At 37.2% G+C, this 23,932-nt stretch overlaps 3 protein-coding genes across 3 annotated transcripts in view; 1 reads left to right on the forward strand and 2 right to left on the reverse strand.

Moving 5' to 3' along the window:
• The window catches only part of LOC124310198 (guanine nucleotide-binding protein G(o) subunit alpha), a 33,785-nt gene extending 29,299 nt beyond the window's left edge, over positions 1–4,486 (reverse strand). The window contains exon 1 of the mRNA XM_046773993.1: positions 3,526–4,486. The gene's annotated coding sequence lies outside the window, so the exon portion shown is untranslated. The remainder of the gene's footprint in view (positions 1–3,525) is intronic.
• Positions 4,487–10,785: 6,299 nt separating this feature from the next.
• Positions 10,786–18,764, reverse strand: LOC124310196 (ran-binding protein 9). Its single transcript, XM_046773991.1, has 8 exons — positions 18,429–18,764; positions 14,894–15,249; positions 14,619–14,806; positions 13,968–14,080; positions 13,390–13,827; positions 12,802–13,125; positions 12,487–12,670; positions 10,786–11,916 (listed from the first exon to the last, which is right to left on the reverse strand). The coding sequence occupies exons 1-7, from the start codon at positions 18,745–18,747 to the stop codon at positions 12,537–12,539; spliced, it is 1,872 nt and encodes a 623-aa protein (XP_046629947.1). The 5' UTR covers positions 18,748–18,764; the 3' UTR covers positions 10,786–11,916; positions 12,487–12,536.
• A 916-nt stretch (positions 18,765–19,680) lies between these two features.
• Positions 19,681–23,593, forward strand: LOC124310197 (neuroglian-like). Its single transcript, XM_046773992.1, has 8 exons — positions 19,681–19,860; positions 20,891–20,979; positions 21,104–21,434; positions 21,601–22,061; positions 22,150–22,506; positions 22,626–22,881; positions 22,957–23,277; positions 23,384–23,593. Exons 2-8 carry the CDS (start codon positions 20,913–20,915, stop codon positions 23,436–23,438), a joined length of 1,848 nt encoding a protein of 615 aa, XP_046629948.1. The 5' UTR covers positions 19,681–19,860; positions 20,891–20,912; the 3' UTR covers positions 23,439–23,593.
• The last annotated feature ends 339 nt before the right edge of the window (positions 23,594–23,932 follow it).

Genomic DNA, 23,932 nt, shown 5'->3' on the forward strand with positions numbered 1-23,932 from the left:
GGCCATACACACACACACATATATATAATTATACATTTTGTGTTAATCAAAAATCATCTCGATGCTTTTACAAATATGATAATTTTACTTGTTATTATATACGGTGATAGCCGTAAAAGTTGGGCATTTATTGAATCGCCGTATACTATAATATAGATTATACATGTATATGTCCTTGAGAATAGAGAAATAGAAAAATTAAAAAGAATGGAAATATAATCAATGCGCAACAAACTTGGATATTCGATGCTTCGTTTCAACGATCGCTAGATCTAGAAGATCGATTTGCTTTATTCCACTTTTCTACTCATCACAATAAATATCGTTGTCACGTTTTATAAGAATCGAATAACATTTAACGATATCAATGCGATAGAAAAAGAAACACGTCATTATTTTGCAGTTTCAGAATTACAAAATATTTGAGTTTCATACACTGCTGTATGACGATCTACGGAATTTACAGATAACCCGATATCTTAACTTGCGCAACATCGACATTTTTTTTTAGAACATGCATTGTCGTTACATCAACATTACGAACTTTAATCTCATTTTATTATATGATTTTTCCCATAATGTGCCGCCTGCACAAAAGAAAAAACGTAACATACTTCCCGCTTCTTTCGCGGTTATCATGCTTGTACATTAAATTGTTTTATAAATTCTTTGCCGCCGGAAATTATAATTATGACGTCTTTCAGTTTAACAACCAGCATTTGTCTATATACACGTTGTGTGTATATATATATACACACAACGGTATACAAACATGCAAAAAAACACGTTGCGGTTTCGGATCTCGATAAAAATCTTTTGTATGCAAGATAATTAATGTACATGATATGTTTCGTCCGATGCTTTGGCGTTATCACTTTTTCTCAACAATTTTTTTCTTCTTGGTGGCGAAATATCAACAATATAAGTCGTACGAACTACCCCCCCCCCCCCCCTTACTAGCCAAATTAGGTATATATATAACATATTATAAATACCGGCACGCTAGTCCAGAACTTTGTTTATATTTATGTAAACACTTTTAAATCCTACAATCTGCACAAAAATAAAAACCGAGTTATAATGTGAAATACAAATTATGGCAATCCTTTTAACCTTCACGATAATTAGGTATTGCGTCATTTATATATATATATATACACACACATCAAAAAGTGTATAATACGCCTTATGATTAGTATGATAATACGGATACCTGTATAACCCGTAAATTATGCAACTTCCCGTGTAAATTATTTTACACTACAACGAGTACAACGTACGTATGTGCAGTACTGCCAACTTTTCACGACAGTAATAGGTATGACTCTCTAATTAATTCATCTATTTACATTTGTTGTAGATAAGGTACGCATGAATAGTGAATTAGAATTAAAAAAAACTTCCGCTACAGTCGAATTTAATTCTTCCTTATTTTCGACTCCCATCTTACTACGTATAACATATACATATGTACGTAGGTATAATCCTCACCGTACGTATTATACCGCATTATATACCTACATCGCTGCGGAAGAGATGCGTTAATTTAAATTTGACCCGAAATTTCCGGACTTCAGAGACCGTTATACACGTATCTTGCCCCGCTTCGTTAAATACTGTACATACATGCACGTAACATGTGTGCATTTGAAATTTATCTACCTCGTACGTTGCTTTCGTTTCTTTTTGTTTTTTTCTAACCGCTTAACAATTATTCAAGACTCGTTACGCGAGCGTCAGCGATTCTCTTGTAAGAACGCGAGATACGATTCTCGCAGTCGATAACACACATGCCATTAAATTCACGAGGATGAACCCTAGCATCCAGAATCCACAGCGAAACGTTCTAATGTTCATTCGAATAAGGTAGCGAAGACCGATAATCAAAATTTCGTGAAAAAACCTTGAACCTCCGATACTTTTATAGAATTAAGAGGATGTAACTAAAATGCATTTTTCCATTTCCAAAAAGTTTAACTCTGGCTGCTAGCTACAGCTTCTTCTTGAATAAATCGTGAATAAAACAATCCATTTCGAACGGAATCTAATCGATAATAACGAGATTCTAATCGAAATCAAACTCGAGTTAAATTCTCTTTCGTGCTCCCTAACGTGCCTCATTATTGTAATTAATATACCTACGTAAAAAGAAAGGCGTGACGAAAGTAGCAGAAAAAAAAAGTCGTCGAAAGAACACGCAACGTCGGGCATGCAGCAGCTTGAACGAGGAACAATTCGTTTTTCACGAAGTTAAAAAATCGACCGTCGAGGTTTTCCTTCATTACACATTTGAATCTCGGAGGCGGCGTACAACAACGGTACGAAACGTATATACATACTTGTGTCGGACATGTACGCACGGGGGTGGGTATTTATTTTAAGAAATATGAGCGTGTATGTAGCAGCGAACTCGAAAGCTGCCGCAGAGGCGGACCCGATCTCCGGATTCTCCGGGAGGCACTTATTCATCATGCTTCATTGGTGGGGGTCGCCGGCTGCCGATGGATACAGCAGTGAAAAGCAGCGGCAACTCTGCGAAGAGCGAACCAGCAAACTAGCGATTCTCCGTTCCGTTCTCGGTCCTGAACGACGAGAGCGGGGCACCGCGGTAAAAATCCCGTTTTAATCTACACCGTATCTATCTACTATCTACCGCAAATAATTACGCACCGACTACGCGCAGCCGCGTCGACGTCCTTTCATTGTCGGTTTTCCACTACTTGTTCGCGCGAATCCGCAGATCGAATACAAAATTGTTAACGAGGATGTAACCGCGTTGCGCGACATTTACATCTTCACAATAAACTGCATGCTCTGTTCTTATGCATCGTATTACAGATCTATGCAACCTATGCTCTTCGAATAGTTATTTTCAAATTTGAATTTCGAACGTTCGACCGCGGCTTGCTTCGAGCCAAACGTCAACAGCAGACGATCGTTCTCGCGCTTCGTTCGCTCAACGACGATTACGATTCGTGACGCTTTTCGAATACTTGTTTCCAAATTTGAATTTCGAACGTTCGACCGCGGCTAGCTTCGAGCGGAACAGCAGACGATCCTCCTCGCGCTTCATTCGCTCAACGACGATACTGGTTCGCCGAAATATCACCCCGAAATTCACTCTGGGCCTGCTCGGAGCACGTGAAGGCGTGCACATCGAAGGTACCTGCGAGCTATTGACTCCGAGTCCCGAGCGGGCGCGAACGGGAAACGAGACGCGGGGACGGAAAGACGGTGATAAGCCGACATCGCGAGGGATCGAGCAGCGGCGGTGGCACTGCACGCACCCTCCTACGCACGCCACCAGCGAAGCGGCGGCCGCAAAGCAATTGACTCGCCTCTCTCCCCCGTCCGAGGAGCGGAACGCCGCCCGCGTTTGATTGGAGTGCGATATTCGAGCCTAGGGAGTCGGCGGCGGTTGTTTCCCTTATTTTTTCATTTTCATTTTCTCTCTCTCTCTCTCTCTCTCTCGTTCTCTCCCTCTCTCGCTCTCTCTCTCTCTCTACCCTTTTCGTCATCACTTACTTTCGAAGCCACCCCGCGAACTCGGAGACCGATGAAACGGCTTCCTCCTCGCACGTCTCCTGCTTCCTATGTCCAAGGGTGGTTAAACCGCGCCGTTGCAGCACCGCGGAACTCGGACATTCATACACCCTGGACTTTCGACTCCGTCGGATCGCCTGGCTGCCTCTGCCTTTAATCGTATCACACTGCCTTTGCGGGTCGTTAACTCCCTGCTTTATTTTCGAATGATGGATTTTGAATTTCGATTATTATCCCCGTAACGATGCGTTCTCGCTTGTATTGTACCGTTTTTTTTTTTCGGCGATAATTATATCACCGTGATATCGCGACGAGAGAATTATTGGGGATTTTTTTTCGCGCACTCCCGGTCACTTGTATTTTCCGATACTATGTATTTGATCGATAATTTGAGAATCGTAAGCCCCGGCACAGCCCCGTCTCTCAGGAGGTGGGTTGGTACTTTTTACACAATCCAAACGGGGGGTATACGCTCTGCCGTTTCTCCTTACGCGTTTTTTGAAAAAAAAAATTTTATTTTTTTTATATGTATATATATACTTTGAATCGTTCACCGGCGACGCGCGGTCACTTCTATTTTTCTTCCAAAACTACGAGTTGATATCACTTCTCCCTCTGGCTCTCTATTCTCTCTGGATCTACTCCGCCACCTCCTCGCCGTTTGATTGATGCATAAACACTCCCGAATACTCTTCCGTTTATATATCGTCCCGCGCGATTCGTCCACCTTTCTTAGGTGCCTTCTTCGCTTTCTAACAGCGAAATCGAGCTACGCCCGGGCTGTGCCTTCGTCGTGACTCTAGCTCTCCTCCCCCTGCGGGAACGCGATACAAATTTTTCTAAAACCGATCGAAAAACGTCTTTTGACAGCGGCAGGCTGGACGCGTACTGGCAGCTACCTCGACGCCAGCGACCTCTCGCCCCGCCCGAACCTTCGCTCGCTGCTGGGGACGAGCCGGCCGCCCGATCAATCCCACGCACCAGCCCACGGGCCCCGCGTCTAGGCAGAGGACCGAGATCCTGTTTGCTAGAGATTCAAACTACAGCTTGGCGACATCTGGCGTCGCTTGCCCGCACCAACGGTCGCCACTTCGCTCGGCCGGTAACGACGAGAGTTACGGTACTGAAATACTGCCGGAAAAATAGGACGCGAAGATTTGAAACGGGGCGGGGGAAAGGCTGACTGCTGGGATTTTAAAGACTTTTGATTGCTTGCTTTCAAATTGTATCCGTCTTGGCAGACGAGTAAAGTATTAGTTGGTAAGCTTCTTCGAAGGAAAACAAAATTTGCGTTATTTTTAAATAACGCAATAAAAAATATCGTTGTTCAACGAAACGTGTCGCGAATTGTCTTCTTTTGCAACTTGATTACGGAGGCTGTATGCACACATCTCAAATCCTAAATTGCTGTGAGGGATATACGTGGTACAACGAAACGATTCACGTTTGGCAAAATGCCAATATTCACAAAGTTGAAACTCATTGTCGAGAATTATTCAAATATTCAGAGTTTTAACGGTGAATATATAGACATATATATATATACGTATGTACATCACAGTATCCGGTGATAGTTTGTTTTTGTGTGTATACTATCGCTTCTTGGCATGACATCGTGATGTATTTCTTATTTTATTTTATCATTAATTACTTCAATTTCTTATTTCTTTCGCGGTTGAATACGAGAACTTTTTACTGCGTTCAATGAACGTATAATAATGCAACGACGATCCCGAATCTTAGTTATTTACAGAAGAAAAACCTGCGACTTATCTCGTTGTAAACTGATCAAATTTACAGTTCAATAAAACCTGAATTTAATTATTCAGTCGTTTATTTATTCATTCATTTATTTCCGTTTACACACGGGTAAAAATTATGCCACGATATAATAATGTATCAACCTATTAAAATTCTACATGTATGCCGTGCATGTGATATTCTGCCTGACAGACCTTGATCAACACTTGCTATTTTGCACGAACGTACTTAATCTCCTCCACCTCCGCCTCCTCCTTCTCCTCTTCCTCCACTTCCTTCTTCTCGCCGAACTTTTGTAACGTACAACGTGTGTGTGTGTGTGTGAGAGTATAAATAGCAAGATCTTTTATACAATTGCCTAATAAATAATAGTTGGCGTATCAAAGTAACGACCGCTTGCAGTATAAAGATCGTATATTTATAAAGTTTGGATTCAAAATGAAAAGAACATTGGAAGCTGCACGGTTTGATCAAGGCTGTATAATTCGAATTGTAGATGGTAAATAAGAGAGAGAAATAGAAAAATACGAAATACAAAATTATCAAGCCTAAAGTAACGCCAGTGAATATGTGAAATTACGGATGAGGAGATAATTGAAACAGAGTTTCATAGTTTTTACATAATAATTTGATTATCGCAGACTCATGTACTGTATGTAGTATAATATATTTATGAATTTTTGTATGCATAGGCGAATCAGTATATGTATAGGATATATATATATGTATATATTATTGCAATACATGCGCTTTTTTCCACTGTACTTTATTGAAAATAATATATATATATTTATTATTAATATTTATATATATATATATTATTTATTATGTATGTACGTATATATTTTGGTTATTATCAAACAACACATGACATTCCTGATATCATATTTACATCGAGTGTCTATTACAATTATTCAGTTTAATGTATTATCATATCGTACAATAGATATTATTACATAGTTATAGGTCATTTAAAAATTTGTGAAATATGTTAAAAGTGCCCAACTCTACATGTCGTATAAGGTGTGTATATATATATATATTATATATTATATATTATATATAGTATATGTATTAAAGGGAAGGCTCAGTGTTACGTTCGAATGTCAAACTGTATCCAATTAATGATGATCGATATACGATAATTAATTATGTATTTCGGAACTGCATCAATTTGTTTTCTTTTTCTTTTATAATATACAATCTGCTCGACCGCAACAATCAAACCGTCCCGTGCTACTGTTGCTGCTGCTGCTGCGGCTTCGCTGTTTTATTATACAGACACTCAGAATGTTATTCAATTGCACCTAGGAATCGTAATCAAATCGGTGCGTGAAATTGCGTCATTTGTACCAACAGTTTCCAATGAATTTCTCATATTTTTAGAACCAAGAAACAACTTATCGAATGATTTTTATGTAGTATTTTTTTTCATATCAAGTGGGTTAGAGATTGTTATATTTTTCCCCTTAGTTATTCATATATACCTGATGAAAATTTTTTTATTTTAAGGGGCAATCGGGGCGCGTTTGCAGCGTTTGAATGAAAATTTCGCAAGCTGAGTTCTCTGTTTTTAGACTCTTCGGCGAAGTTGCAGAAAATACATCTTGCCATCATTTTCGAAAAATTTGGATAAGACGCGATTGCACGCACAGATAACCGATACTGTGTATATATAAAATAAGGTTTTTGCGTGATATTGTGTGACAACATTGATATATATATGCACATATATGTATAAGTTATATGTTAAACAGCTAAACTAGGACAAGCTTTAATTATAAAAAATTATTATTTCTTAAAATCGACGGGTGAGCCATTTATCTGCACAACACTTTAGCATTTGTCTCTTATTTAAACTTAATTTCATAATTTTTAAATATATATCTATGTATATATTTATATTATACTTACCGAGAAACCTTATGTTTAATACTTACTAATCTTTACCTACTGTCTTTACTTCTCAAAGCCGTTAAATAAATATAACGATAATTTATAGAGACATTCGACTATCGCACTGTACAGCTGTTATCTTGACCTGTAACGTTGTACCGGATTTGTTTTTTGTTTTTTTTTTACCAATGCATAACATCAACGTTAATGACTTTTGTCAATTATACACAATATATTGTAAGACGTAAAGACAGTTACGAGCTTGAATTATTTCTTTCATCTTATATCAGACTTCACACTATATAATCATCGCGCGCTTTAAACAAGAAAAGTATAACTTGGCTACTATTCAACTTTCCTAATCACAATCTACCGTATGTTGCTATAATTAATTAAATATAGGTATATCACCGCTGGAACACGAGGATGCGATATCGATGTGATCTAGACTGTAGGATGTCTCGTCAATCTTATCTTCGTCTGATCGTCGTGATGCTTGTATAAAAGAGGACTAAAATCTACGTATGATTATTTTTATTTAATTCATTTCATTAACTTATACGCTGTCATTGTTGTTCTCCTTCTTTTTTTTTTCAATATTTATACATAATATATATAATATATAACTATTACACTTACGTACTATCTACAACTCTTTATATAATCGCATTTCCCTTTTTTACCGTTTCCAAAATTACTTATCTTATTTACGAGTGAGTTCAATTGTTAAGATACGACTTACGAAAGAGCGATTACAGAGGCAGCAAATAGAAGTTTCATTCAAATATATTATGTACCTATACTTTATCCGTCGGGTAATCTCCGTATCAAATAAAACGCGTTCTTGTAACTCTCAACATGTTTAGATTTGGCGGAAAGTTTTATCATACGTTCTCAACTGCGCAGCGTGACCTTATCTGTGAATTATTTCAAATTCCTTTTAGCTTCCGTTTAAAAGACACCGAGTTTTGAGTCTTTACGGTAGTGAAGTCAGCTGTTACGTTATATTTTTATTCTCAATTTTTCACGTGAAATTCTGCGTAATAAAAACGCAAACGATAACAAGATTGAAACACCTTGCAAGAGATAATTCCAGTTTTGATTTGAAAAGTTGTTACCTCTTCAAATTGCAAAAGATTTTAATACCGTTGATAAAATTGATTGCTAACGGACATTTTTTTATTCGCTGTGAGACTTAAAAAAACGTTCCGAGAAAAAGTCACAACTTGTAAACTCAAAGGCGGAACCATCTCTCGCGATAGGTTTGAAAATCTGTCTTTAATTGGTAGCGATCTTGTTTATTTTTTTTTCATTGACGTAGAATATGACGTAAATTTTAAGAGTTCAAAAGAATGTAATCACTTATCCCCCTTCGTTCGGTAAAGTTCACACTATCTTTCTAACGAAGTCTGGAAGAATTTTAAACAATTCGCAGACTTTGTGATAATTGTACGCAAATTTACATCGTATGAAAAATCTTCAGGATTCTTTAAAGTTGAGGTGTACTACACCGTATATGTATACCGGCATTGAAAAACATTTTCTCATCTTGTTTTCACACAATATTTTCGACCACTTTTAATTGACATTTGATACATTGAATTATACGCTGGATCACATCATAAGGACCGACTCTTCATGAATTTCGGAAAATTCTCCAAAGAACGGGCAATCTTCTAATGCGCAATAAATTTTTACCGTTGTTTTCACATTTCGTACTACGTATTACGTAAACTTATGTTGTTCACAAAGTGCAACCCTCGATGAAAACCGTCAGATTCTGAATCCGTATTTATCGTTTTATATCTATAATAGGATCGATTCATCGTTTTATTTCTCTGTTTTTATTTTCTTTCAAACATACAGCTGCTACTGCGTATTCGGAAGTTGCGCTCACCGCAAATTGTAGAAGGTAACAGGAAATTAACGATAAGATACCAAACATTACGGATTGTTAATCGAGGAGTTTGGACATTCCTAACGTTTGGAAAGATATCTTACCACCTTGTTTTTTTTTTCTTTCACAACTGCGGTGAACGCACAAAGAAACTCGAGATACACAATCTTTCGAACAATACAAAACAATGAAACGAAATCAGAACCAGACGATATTTCGCATTGCGTTATACACATATATGTGTACAGAGTACTGGAAACATTACCGCGATTGTGTGTAACAAGTTTTCACTCTTCGCATAATCTCTACAGCGATGTAAGTAACGTTTCAAACAGTACTGATTACTATGCTTTGTGAAAGTTAAAACTTATGCACAACAGAAGTTCGAGATCCTTGTAAAATCTTCTTCGTTCTCCAAACAACAGTTTCATTTATTTTTGATTTAGAATCACTACGAATTTTCTCACGATTCGTGTTTGTAATATTATAAACATCGAAGCATAAAGAACGCGTTTGAAGAACAAAACAGTTGGTAATATATAATTGCGATAAAAAAAAAAATTTTCATACGATTTAAAAAAGGATTGAAATACGTGAAAATCTACAGATTACAACAGAAAATTTCTGTTGCCGTAGTTTCTCTAAAACTTTTTACAATATCGAATATGTCACGACATTTGTCGCTGATTAGATTATTTATTTTTACGAAACAAAGCGGTGCGTATCTTGCAATTTTAGCATGAAATTGCCGCCGACCACGTACATGTAAAATTTAAAACGATATCATTTTTCAAAATTTTATTACGCTCGGTTGATTGTTCAAAAAACTTGTATTTAATGATTTTTTATTCGGAATGCGTGAAAGTAAACGGGTGATATGTATTGCACTTATAAATATAAAGATAAGTAAATTTTAGGGACGGAAAAGACCCGCAGGAATAAAGATAAACGAAGGGATTAATGAAAATAAATTGAATCAATAAAATATATTAAACAAATATTGTATATATTTCTGTAATGCCTAATAATAAAAACATAGAAATTAAAATCATCAGGTTAAATGGGCATTGTTACAATTATAATTTATTAATTATTAAACTCGTTAATGAAATTATTCTGGACGAGACGTTCTTGAGAGCAAAATACATAAACATTATATGGGGCACACAAAATTCATTTAAAAAAAAAAAAAAAAAAAAAAAAAAAATAAAAAGAAAATAATAAAATAATAATAATACGTCAAGAAACAACAAACGATTGCAGACGAGAATCACATACGACGTACTTCAAATGATCGATTGCTCGTGATAATAATAATAATGACAATAATAATAATAATAATAATAATAATAATAATCCTCTATATTCAATAATTCGCATATGATAAACCGATATAAATTTTTTTTTTTCTGACGCACTTAGCACAGTTTCACGTAAAATTATGAATCACAATATATTTGAAATTTGTTTACAATTCTTTTGCGTGATTTTATCTATTTCTGTCCATTCTTCTCAAATGTCGTTAATTGTATTTATTTTTCATATCCATATCATATTATTCGCTTCATAGCTCATCTATCTATACAGTACATAAAACGTAACCACTAAAAATCATTCGATTCGAGTAAATCTATTCAATTTTTTCTTTTTTGTATACATATAGGTATAGTAAATTATTGTATTTTAACGCACGCTTTTACTCCCCTATCCGCATGCGGTATTCACATTATTCTTCATCGTCTCTTCTTCTTCTTCGTCTGCTCTTTTTTTTTTTTCTTTAAATCACTTTCTTTTAATAATATACAATATAATAATATACTATGTCGCATATAAAAAACAATTACTTAGTATAGAGTAACGGGTTCGATTCATAGTTAAGTAATCAATTTTTCTTGCTTTCACTTCGTTTCTCTTTTTTGCTTCTCTTTTATGGTGTCATCGTACTCGTATATTAGTTATATAAACATAAGACCTTGTTTTCTTTTACTTGTTGTTCAATTGAAGTTTTTTGTTTTTTATTCTCTCTAAATGAATGTATTGTTTTCGTACTTTTTTTTAAAAAACATTATTTATAGTTCCTCGCCCCCAGAATTTCTAGTCGTTTCAATTTCCAATTCATTATTCCTTCGTTCGTTTCAGTGAAATTATAAACGTAACGTACATATATAAAGTCTAAAACTATTCAGTGAGAAATTATTTTCTTTTTAATAAGGAATTATAAATCATAAACGATCAATGCCACATTTCGAAAATGTATAACGCATCGTTGTATCGGGACAATCGATGAATATTACGGAAAAAAAGAAACAAGTAACGACATATAAGGGAACAAAAAAAAAAAAAAAAGCACTACGTGAGAAGATAATATAAGTTTATTATTTTTTGCTAATTCTCGGCCTGCTTGAGAATTTCGCCAATCAATTGCGATTGACAAAACGAAAGAAAAAAAAGATACATTTTGAACGAGATGAATCCGGGAACGAGGTGAAGAAAAAAAAAAAAAAAAAATTAAATTGGTCTATGACGACAGTCACCGTAGATGCGTTTTTTAGTTGGTTTTTCGTTTGTTTTTAATCTTTATATCTCTAAGAAAGCAATTTATCGTTTGGAGCTAAAAAACCGTATCGTTATGTTTTGGTTGGCAGGTCTGAATGTATGTATACATATATATATATAATATTTTATTGTTGTTTGTAGTGAGATCGAGCCCATAACAACAAGATCGACGATATATCGGATCGCTCTATCTGAAGAGGAACGCGATGTCGCGATGTTGCTGAGTTAGCAAAACAATCTGCTCCACGTTTCGCCTTCGTACCCTAAAAGACGATTCTTATCACTATTTCATTCAAAAAATCTAAACTTTATCTTGAAGATTAAATAGTTTATCTAGATTTTTTTACTCTTAAGATTTGTAAGTTCATATTATTGACCGCATGCTCATTGACTAAATGTATACGAAATGTTTAAAACTACTCTTCAAAATAAACTGATTATCAAGATACAAGTGAGATTCCGAAGCTCTGGTATTTCAGTATCGAATTTGTTCGAAATTTATCAGTTAAGGGGATATCCAGGAAAAAAAAAAAATCAACCGCAAAACGAACTGATCCTCCTCGTCTCACTTATTGATAACAGTTTTCGGTTCAACATAATGTAACATCAGTTCGAATCGGGCTAAATTTTTGCCTGAAAATCCTCGTATAATATCACATTGGACGAACAGTAACATTGTTTATCTTCAATTATTACTATCAACCCTTTAAATTTTTTAAAACCAGGCGTTGTCTTCCATTCTAGCGTCGACTTGATCATCGATAGAGGAGAATAATGAAGGAAAAAAACAAAATAAAAAAATTAATAAACATAAGAGGGAGACATCCACTCACCACACTCGAGCGGGCAAAAGAGGCGGCCGGTGGAGCAGGGGTCGGGACCGTCAATATTGAACAATATTATCCACGACAGCAAAACCACAGGCACCAAGACCCGCGCTTGACATTAAGCGAACTAACTCTCTGGCATGTGACACGGCAACCTCAAGTGGGGGTCGTCGCGGTAGATTACTGGACTCTGTAACGAAAGAAGGGGATGAAAAAAACAATCGGCATAGTTATTTTGTCTTTGCAATAAGACGCAGTCAATCAGTCTTCTTCTTACTATTCTTCTGATTTTTAATTTCCTTTGAAGAATTAATTACTTACCAAGTATCGCGGAGTTCAGCCTATCACAGACAGTTTCTCTCTGTTGGGAATTCAATTGCCACCCTACCGGTGAACTCCACGGGTTCGAATATGCCAACAAGCTAAATGCATCTTGGAGCATTTTTTTATTCGCATCATTTTTACCGTGCTGTTGCCTTAGGTGTATAGACTGGGAGTACAGCTGCCTTCCGAATTCCAACATCTTTTCGACCGCCTGTTTGTTACCTCCGCACAGTAATTTCTTGTTACTCTTACTGCTCGGATTATCAACGTTGTTACTACTACTGCCATTTTGTTGCTGATTTTGATTTGAATTGTCTACCTCTGTCACAACAGACATAGAACAGCAACTAATTATACAATGCGTATATTGTGAACTGATAAAAATAATTGCCAGGATTTTCATTTGGCGAAAGAAAGCAAAGTCGAGAGATAAATTGAGAAACATTTTAGTAAAGTATGAGCAGTGACGCAAATAAGCGGATAAAGATACATAAATAGTCGAGGAATCATTGACGAAACAATGATTGGAAGGCATATAATTAGAATCGTGACTTAGAAAAAAAAAATTACATTCGTTCGTCTTACCCATATCTTCAAAGCCCCCGTTTTCACACTTGTGTCCGTTAGTGTTTAGGTCGCCATTTTGATATCCGTTGCCAGTTTTGACACCATTGATGCCATTTGGACTATTTTCTTCCATGTCGACATCATCCTCGATTTGCCCATTGATGATTTGTTGATCGCCAGCACCATTCAGAGTATTATTTAAGTTCATTTCTTCTACACTACCGTTTGTCGATGTTTTTGTATTATACGCTTTGGTCGATTGTATAACGCTAGTTTGGTTTTCGCTGCCGCTAGTCTGGCACACCTCTGAATCACTACCATTTACCATTTCGACAAATTGACGACACTTTAGGGCGAACATAAGATTTGGATCTCGATCTAATAGACCAGGGTATAACCTGGTTGTTAGCTCTATAGCTTCACCCATTCGTCCCGCTAAAACCAACTTTAGAATTCCTGTAAACACAATCCAAATACGCAGAGCATATATTAATCTCTTTCAAACATTTTGCTGCACTAAATACAAAACAAAACAACTATGCCTAATTTGTCAGGACAATTCTTAAAAGTACTTTGCTTGTTTCAAAAAAACCTACTTTGTCTATTCTTAATAGAATTTATCTCTTCCTCAAAGACCTGTCCAGTGCTATTGGCAAAGGCTTCGGCAGTCGCGCAATATCCGTGATGGACAAGATACGTCGATACCATTCTGAAAAAATATATACAATAATTAATATTCCCCATTGATATTCGTTAGTGCTTGCTCGAAACCAATATGTTGGACAAAATAAAAAATGCGACTACATTTCAACAATTTCTTTCACCTGCCTTTGTCTCAACATCAAGAGAATGCTCGTGAAGTTTTGGTTATTTTGAAACAGTTTTTTGCTGATTAGATAATAATAGAGCAAACCGAGATTGAGTTAATAGCGAATGACGAACTTTCTCGCTTGTTTCTGCAACTGAATTGCGGTTAGTGACAGCAAAGGAAAAAGAAACTCTGCGTCAGATTAAGAAAATAAATTAAAAAGATAAAACTAGATGGAAAAGAGAACCAAATCGATTTGCGCAATTTTTTCAAAACCTGGCTAAGAATTTCTACTCCCTCTTTAACAAAGATTCTAAACAAATTCACCGATCCCGAGGAGTAATGTACAATGCCACTGCGATATTTGGTGAGAATTCAGCTGCTTAAACTGCTTAACTCTCAGTGAGTTTATTTATAGACTTGATACTGCTGTACATACTTATGTAGGACAGACTGCCATTGTCCTTGGCCATGATCAGGCGTTGGATAATCTATTATTTGCAATCGCGTTCTGACACGCAGCTCATTGATCATGTCACCGATATCGAATACGAAAGGAGCCTGACCAAAATTTGCATCGACGATCTCTCCCGGTGTTTGGAGTCCGACGGTTGGATACAAGTTTGGCTGAAAATCATGAGGAGAACTCGTATAAGAGCGACCCAAGAATCGATTGTTCAATGACGATAGTGAGCAGTGTTTAATGTTACTCACAGGAAGGTCAGTGAACGCTATTCCAAGATGATGTCCATTTTTTGTATAAAAAGCGGTGTTGTCCACCAAATTTACTCCGCATCCAATAACGTCTCCTGTTGTAAATGTCGGACCATACGGCTGACCCGTTCCGGATGAACAAAAACTGTGCCCGTCATCGCCGTGGTAACCGTAAGAATTTTTATCCCATCCAGGAAGTCTATTTACATTTACGCCGTGAGCGGACAGACCAATTCCCATGTAACCGTCTCGACCTTTGCTCACTATTTTCACTTCAAAATAATATAAGCCACATGCTGCCGGTATTGAATGCATAGTACGGACGCTTGCTGCATCTTTATGTGTTTTTCCATAACCTGAGGAAGAACAATTATTTTCAGCATTGAAGAGTTGCATCTATATTCAGGGGTTTTCTATTACTGTGCTCAAGCGCAACAACATCCAATTTAATATATCGCAATGATTTAACTTCGTCGATGTTTGATGTCAAATGCCGATGACCACTAAGCCAAAACGAGTTACAAAAAGCGTTTTCTTCAAGTAATTATTACTCGTCGAAATACATACGAATGAAAGTAAGGGCTGCTTCCCAGGATCATATTCTGACAAAATCCGTAGAACCAGACATTCAAATTTAGTTTTAATTTATACACATTATTTATTTTCATGTTTGCTCCAGTTTGTATCGAGCAACGAGAGCTGGTTCGGCCGCCAGCACAGTGTGAACTGATCTGCAGTTACTGCTTTTACATTTAGCACGATAGGATATATAATGAAAACTTTAGTGAAAAGGAAGGATGAAAACTGATCAACGGTACGTGGGATACAAAGCCTGTACTTTGGAAAACAAATTCCTGCGTATGTACCAGTAAAATCCAAATGTGTCTGTGATGAATTTTACTTCTCGTGATAAGAAACGATACAGATCAACAGTAAAGAGAATATTACGTACATGCACAACTGAGTATTCCAAGGTTTAATTTTCAACTGTCTTTAGCATTCTGATGATCTGAATCTATGCCATTGGCAAAAACTTGAGTTTTAATTAGATCCAATTTCAGTTTAATAGGCGACGTGAAGAGGAGATCAAAAGAAAAGGATCGGAGTGAAAGACAATGCATGAAATTTACAGGTTTTTCAGATTTGCAGCTTTTAGTGCCAGACCAAGTAAACGTCGCAGTCACGAAAAGCGATACACCTGCTTGCAACTCAGCGTACGCCGCAACGCTCTAATATTCATGCGATACCGGTTTAAGTCTTATCTTTGTATGACCTTCGATGAAGAAATAACTTCCTGCTGATAGTTTGTCACATTCTTGAGCTGTTGCTTGGTTACAGATAATTTTAATTTTGATGATTTTCAGAAGAATATGTTATAAAATGACTCTGTTATGAGCTCTTTTAGTGCAGTAGACTTGTATTGATTTACCGATAATCAAATATTACTGTTTCAAAATGACATTGATGGTGCAAAATTAATCAACTTACTGTATAAAAAAGTACGAAATTTAGCAGTTACTTGCAGTGACACGTTAACAATAATAAGCTTTGCACACGTGGTTGCAAATTACATAGCTGTAAGGCTGACACATGTATGTGCGGACATTTGACAATTAGGTCAGTAGGTCAGGCGTAAACTTTATCAATGCAACTGCAGAGGCTCGTGAACAATCTCTATGAAAGCTCACATAAAATATCTTGTAATACTTGAAATAATATACGCATAATTCAGCCATAAAGCTTTTTCAACGGTATTATTTCTCTACTCGAAATATTGTTGACTGTAAAGCAGCAGCAGTTTGATTGCATCAGATGTCTGACACGGTTCATTTATTTCTCTCTCAAGCAACCACAACTTTACATCAACGTTACCAAAATCTTTTGAAAATATCAAACGTTATTCAAACAAATGACCGATTGATTGAAATAAAAAAAAAAGAAATATAATAAATGTAGGTTGACAGCCTAATGGGAAATTATTGTTTATACGCATATTGTTTTTCTTTCACGAAGCAAAGAATGAAGTATTTTTCGTTCTTCCTTAAATTCGTTTGTTTTCAAGTCCAATGTTTGCGATGTATGCGCACAAATGGCAATGAGTATTTGGCAATGAGTTCAAACATGTTTTCACGAAACATATTATACTTGATTGCCCAAGTATGCATATTCATTTATATGTACAAGTGGAATAGTCTGTGCAATTACTTTCACAAGACAAGGAATTTCAATTGCACACACTACGTTGTATAAATTGAAAATCTTGCGAATATACAAAAAAATTGATGAAATAATAAAGATAATAATTCTTGATCAGTGATGATGTTCTGAAAAAATACATTTTCGTTGTTTCTTCATGGGTACACATACGTTATGGACAATTACTCCGAAATTTCTTCACCAAAAATTCCCTAAACAACGAGTCATATTTCGATAATAATATCGCAGTTTAAAAACTATATGCATAATAATACAATCGTACATACATACAACTGTAAAATAAATAAACAAATTTTTTTGAAAAAGACAATGCATTTTGAAGGGTTCTAGTAGAAAGATGCATAGTTTAAATTCAGGGTGAGTTAAATATATGACACAATGGTGATTATATTTCAATGGAATTAATCTGAGAGAAAATTTTGTTATTGAATAATAAATTAACAATAATACGATAGTTTTTAAAACAAATAGTTGAATGAAGACTGATTTCGGATGTTGAGAGGTTGATTCGTCGGTAAATAACCGATCGGAAATTTTCGCGAAAGCAGGATAAAGGAGGGAATAAAAATCGCAAGCACAATGGCAGCCGATGAATCGTGCAGAAAAATTAAATTTCTAAAATAAAAGTAGATTGAAAACATTGCGCAGGGCTGCAACAACAACAAGGCAAACAGAAGTAGTAATGCGCGATAGATTTGATGTTAAGTATCGTGAACGTAAGCAGGCTACGCTACGCAAGAATAGAGACAGGGAACAGCTGTCATTGACATTGTGCGTCTACGCACAATTTTTCGTCCACGTTTTCCCGAGGCGAATAAAATTGATATTTGTGGCGATTGGTGAGCCGTAGGCGCGAGGAGGGAAGGGGGTGGGGGGGTGGGGGGGGGGGGGGGGGGGGGGGGGAAGGCGGGGTGGTACGAGGGGGGAGAGAACCTCGCTCGCTACGAAATAAGAGAATTGTTCAATGACAGAGTTATTTACTGGTAAAATTGAAGTGCCCAGGTGAAAAGTGAGAGAATTATACGGATCGACAAAGGCGAGTTGGGGGTGAAGGAATAACGAGGGACGACGACAGCGCAAGATAGGTGCGATCAGCTGATTCCTTTGTTTAGGTCACTGACACTCACGAAAAAGCACCCTGCCATTTTAAATCGATATTGCCGAGGGATACGTCGGATTGGGAAATAAATAAATGGCAATTTGGTGGTAATTTTTAGTGATTTTTGGCCAGGTGACACTTGTGGTGTCAAAAATAAATCGCTTGTGAAATATCCTTGAAATACGCATCGCAGTTTGAGACAGAGGATGGCTAACTCACCTTTGTAATGGACACGGAGGTTGTTTTGCGACAGGCCTATGTAGTTGAACTTATCCTTTGGACTCCAGGATCGCGGCAGCGGCGTTTCTTCTTCGTTCACCATCGGGTAGAGCATCTTTAAACGATCGGTTGGCTGACTTTGCCCTGAATTTGTACCTGAAGGCTCCATAGCGCTCCGCTCTTCACTGGTTGCTGCCATCTTTGTCATTCTCAACCCCACCACTAGCTCTCCCTGCTGTTCAGCGAGACAGGCTGGCCAAGAGTCACTGCTGCCACACGCGCGGGCCGACAAGTTACTAGACTTTTGAATTTCGAACATCTCGAATCACCGCGGAGACGGACAAGAATCGTTTCGATATATTTGCCACGCGAAAAATTCACTTTTCACACGCTCTATTGATACTCAATTTTGTACTGAAATACAAAAGAAAGGTGTTTTTAGAACTGTCGATGTGCATTCTTGTAAGTACAACGTACATACATACAAATTAGCGAAGAGCGTTACTTGTAACTACAGACCGACCGAAGTTCCGATTTCAGTAATTGGCCGAAACTTCGGCTCAGCCGAAACTACCGTTCGTGTCGTGTCGTGTCGGGCACTGGCGAGTATGTTCGAAATTAATTAATTTTGTACTTACGTTGCGTTCCAATAATAAAATGATTTCCTAATAAATTGAAGTATTTTCTTTGACCTAATCGAATATTCTATTAGAAAGCTACGAAAAACACTAGATTTCAGTGTATAATGAACTGTAATGAACATTAAAGGAAATTTTTATTATAACTCATAACTATGAGTGAAAGGTTATAAGATCCTAGTACCATTTTTCTATGTAAGTTTCTAGGATTAATTATTGTAAAAAAATGGATTTAATATTTCTGCCATAATACAAAGACGTCAGTTTTTAAATTACGATTGAAAGAAGAAAAATCGAGCAACAAAAACTATGTGTCATTCGAAATCAGCCACAATCATGCTATCCAAATAGAATTAATCAAATGTAAGGAACTGGAAGAGGGTCACTTTTGTTTACCATGCTCGAAGTCACGTCCATGGTTCTTAATATGATAACTTCACCATCTATAACGATATATTTGTATAAGTGGGATGTAGCCGATAAGACAATTTTCAGCTGTTTGCAATGAAAGTGCACAGCGTTAATAAGTTGCGATAGGCTAGGCTAGGCTGGGATAGGATAGGATAGGAAAAGAAGGGGATATCTTAACGCACCATACAAAAATCGCTTATACTTGTACTACAAGCGGATCGCCGCTTCGCAAGGCCGTAACACATCTTATTTCGTCCGTGACTATGTTACATTATATAAGCGATTAAAAAGAACGTTACTCCGTAACTCTATACAGATTCAATTTTTGGTCGTGATTTTGTGGAATAAATCGATGTACTTGAATTTTCATGGTCCAATTTGAGGTAAGGATTTGTTTTCTACTCACTGTGTAAAACTATTATGAACTCAATCGAATATTTATGTACTCCAATAACTATAGTCGGGTCTGAAACATGAAAGACCGTGGGTCACGGACCTCGTTTCGGTCAAGTTCATTACTTTCTCTCTTCACCATGAATACATCTATGATTTGCTGTGCTGAAATCTTATGGTCAAGTGTCAAATTCTACACATCTATGAAAATTGGATTTTAAACATGGAACTTGTCTTCAATTTTCCGATTTGTTCATCGTTCCCGTAGCTGATAGTCCGGTTAAGATACGATTGTGAAATATCTTCTTCTGAACCTTGACCCGTGGCAGTGTTTGGAACTCAAACATAGTTACAGTTACGTCACTGTTTCTTCTATCGTTCGATATGGTGAATAAGTAAAGGGGGTAAAGGAGGGAAATCTAAAAGAGGGCAAGTAAAGTACGTTGCGTCCCTTTTCCAAACTTTTGACTATCACGTGTTGCGGTTGTAACTTCCACAACTGATTCACTATAGCTTCACTAAAAGACGTGATCAACAGCTCGGATGATACGAACTAAAAGTCGCCGTCGTTCCGATAATACGTGTTGATAGAACTCCGAGACTAACTAGAATGACACAGGCCTGTGAAATTTAACTTCCAATTTCCCCCTAAAAGGAATTATGCTTTTTTAAAAGTATTTAGGTATATTGAATTAAAATATAACGCTAGTTTTTTTACAGTAAATCGAGATTTATTTTTATGCAAGGTAGAAAAGAGAAAATAAAATTTATCAGAAAATTTACGTGATAGAATTTTTCAAATATTTTTCTCACAGATTCGTACCTAATACCTACCGAAATTACTACTTAGTTTTGCTGGGAGAAAACCATTGCAGGTTTGTGTAATCATTAATCGTGAACTTGAGTAAAACAAATTGGAATAATCGAATGTTTTATATTGTACAACAATTTGTGAATATTCAAAAATTATGGATTTAAAGAAATTACTCAAAATACCACTTTTTTCCATATCATTTCTAGACTCTGGAAATTATATACTAGGATGACACATCTCATCGTGTTCTCTATCGTACCCATCGCATTGACGTTTCTGCATGTATCTGCTCTAAGTAAGCTTACTTTACTTGCATTTTATATTTATGAATTTCACTTATTATACTATTTTATAAATAGATTTTATCGTGGTAATTATGACGGCGATAATCGTTGATTATATAAAAATCATTGATATAGGTCCAGAAATTATACGGCCACCTACCAATGAGGCGACCGTAGATGGGAAACATGTTCAGATTCCCTGCCGCGTTACCGGTGTTCCTGAACCTGAAGTCAAATGGATCAGAAACGGTGTAGAACTCACTGGAGGTAGGTACACAACCCTTGAAACTGGAGACCTCGAAATTAGAAATGTCAACTTCCTTGATGCTGGGACTTACACATGTTACGCGTCCAACAATTTTGGCCATGATAATGCCTCTGGTATTCTTGTGGTGAAAAGACACACGACCATCACTGAGGCACCTGAAAACTACGAAGTCGCTGCCAGATCTACAGCAACATTCAGGTGCATGATTTTCGTATTTAAAAAAAAGAATGTTCCTCATTTCTTCTCAACTAGTCCAAAAGTTTCTATTATTGTATTAGATTCGAGTACCACATTGCCTGATTTAAATAGCTAAATTCAATTGTATTGCAGTTTTTAGTTTAAACTAATCAAATCTGTGTTCCAGTTGTAACGCTGTGACAGATTCAAGTTTGACACTGACCATTGACTGGCTGAGTAACGGAGAGCAGATAGATTTCGACATGGAGCCAAGGTTCATCAAGAGCAACGATAATTCATTGACTATTACAAATATTATAGAATTAGATTCTGGAACGTACAAATGTGTTGCTCGCACCGAGCTAGATGAAACAAGCGCTGAAGCTACATTGACAGTCCAAGATGTGCCAAACGCACCTCGCTTAGAGGGAATACAGTGCGGAAAAGAAGAAGCCAACATCCGTTGGGTCTCTACGGGTGACAACAGAGCTCCCATCCTGCGATACACCATCCAATCCAACACCAGTTTCAACCCTGATACGTGGGAGGTTGCAAAGGACGATATTCCGACCACAATGCAAACCTACAGCGTGCCACTGACGCCCTGGACCAATACGACCTTTCGCGTTTTGGCATGGAACAAAATAGGTGAGAACAAGGCATCGATTGTTGAATTTAACCGGTTTTCATGTAACGTTGGGAAATGAATTTTCATCGAGCTTTTACTTGAACACAGGAGTGTCGTTACCATCGGTATACAGCGAGACTTGTACCACTCCACCGGACGTCCCTCATACCAACCCGAAGAACGTCAGAGCTGCGGGTACAAATCCACATAATATGGTCATTAAATGGACCCTGATGCCTCGCACAGAGCACAATGGGCCAGGGTTCAAGTACCGAGTGTTCTATAAACGTGACATAGACGGTGCAGAATGGACTATTAAAGATATAAACAACTGGAAATTGCACAAGCTTCAGGTAGGTAATCTGCCAACGGCCCAGCGATACAAGATCAAAGTTGTGGCCATTAATAACCAAGGAGAGTCAAGGGTGGCGGTGAATGAAGTCTTCGGTTACTCAGGAGAAGACGGTAATTATCGGTTCGCACTGCGTTTCTACAAGTTAATGTAAGGCAAGCATGGTCCATGTGTAAGCCGTCGTCGATTTTATTCTTTCTAACCAATTGCTCTTTGTTTCGTTCTCACACAGTGCCGCAAGAAGCTCCAGGGAACTTCACACTGTTGAATGTAACCGGAAGTACGAGTGCATTGTTCTCATGGAACCCCGTACCAGAGGAGTCGATTAGGGGAAAATTTCTGGGTTACAAAATCCAGACGTGGACAGACAAGAGTTCGGAGGAAAATATGACTGAGAGACATGTAAACAAGGGCGCGAGTAGATATTTGTTCAAAAAATTGGTACCATTCAGCAGAAACTACGTCAGGATTCTTGCATACAATAAAATGTACGAATCGAGGAAAAGTTGAGGAAATGATGATGACCAGCTTCTTGATTCAATGTTTTCAATTATCTGCGATAGGTACTACGGCCCACCGTCGGATACGCTCAGCTTTGAAACACCTGAGGGAGTTCCAGGAATGGTCCGATCGTTCGACGCAAATCCTCTGGGATTTGACGCGCTCAATTTAACCTGGTCGAAGCCCGAACACCCCAATGGAATTCTCACAGGGTACAGAATTTCCTATCAAACCGTTTCAGGCACAGAAGTGGGACCCCTTCTTGAGATGAGGCCGTCCGTCGCTGACCCAGAAGCCACTAGCGTCGAGCTACGTGGATTGACACCGGACACTACGTACAGAATCCATATTCAAGCCGCAACGAGAGCCGGGGAAGGTGAAGAGTAAGTAGTATTGGCCAAATGTTGTTATACCGATTTATACATTGAATTAAGAATCATTCGATGATACTTTATAATTTTATCTCACTTTTTTACAACCATTTTTCAGATATTTTATCGAACAATCAACCGACAGCGCGGACGCAGCAGATTATTATGACTAATAAGTCGTTCAGAATTTTCCGCCGGTTGGTGCAGTGAAAGTGGGCCGAGTAACATTTGCCTGAAGGAAAAATAATTAAAATAATAATATTTTATGTATACATTTTAAAAGAATGTATTTCTTTCATTTAATTAACAATGGTATATGAATCTAAAATGTCGACTTTTCCTTTGAACGCGTTCACAGTTCGTCAGAAATTCGAGTGTCGCCGGAATTACAGTAGCATTAAAGCATGCATAAGCGTAAGACTTGTAAGTTTTTGCTACTAAATGTAAGCATATTTTCTCACATAACAGCGGTTTATAATTATCTGAAAAACTAGTCAAATGAAGTATCAATAAAAATGCTTGTTAAATAATTGAGCGTCTAATCCAATTGACGCTGGTACAAAATAACTGCACAGTTCTTGACAAGCTTGCATACGATTCATGTTTGCCGTACGATCACTTAATTGTGCAGTCGACCAATATAACTACGAACCAAGTAGAAAGCTGC

The sequence above is a fragment of the Neodiprion virginianus genome, chromosome 1 (genome assembly GCF_021901495.1).
Source record: "Neodiprion virginianus isolate iyNeoVirg1 chromosome 1, iyNeoVirg1.1, whole genome shotgun sequence".
Taxonomy (NCBI): Eukaryota; Metazoa; Arthropoda; class Insecta; order Hymenoptera; family Diprionidae; genus Neodiprion; species Neodiprion virginianus.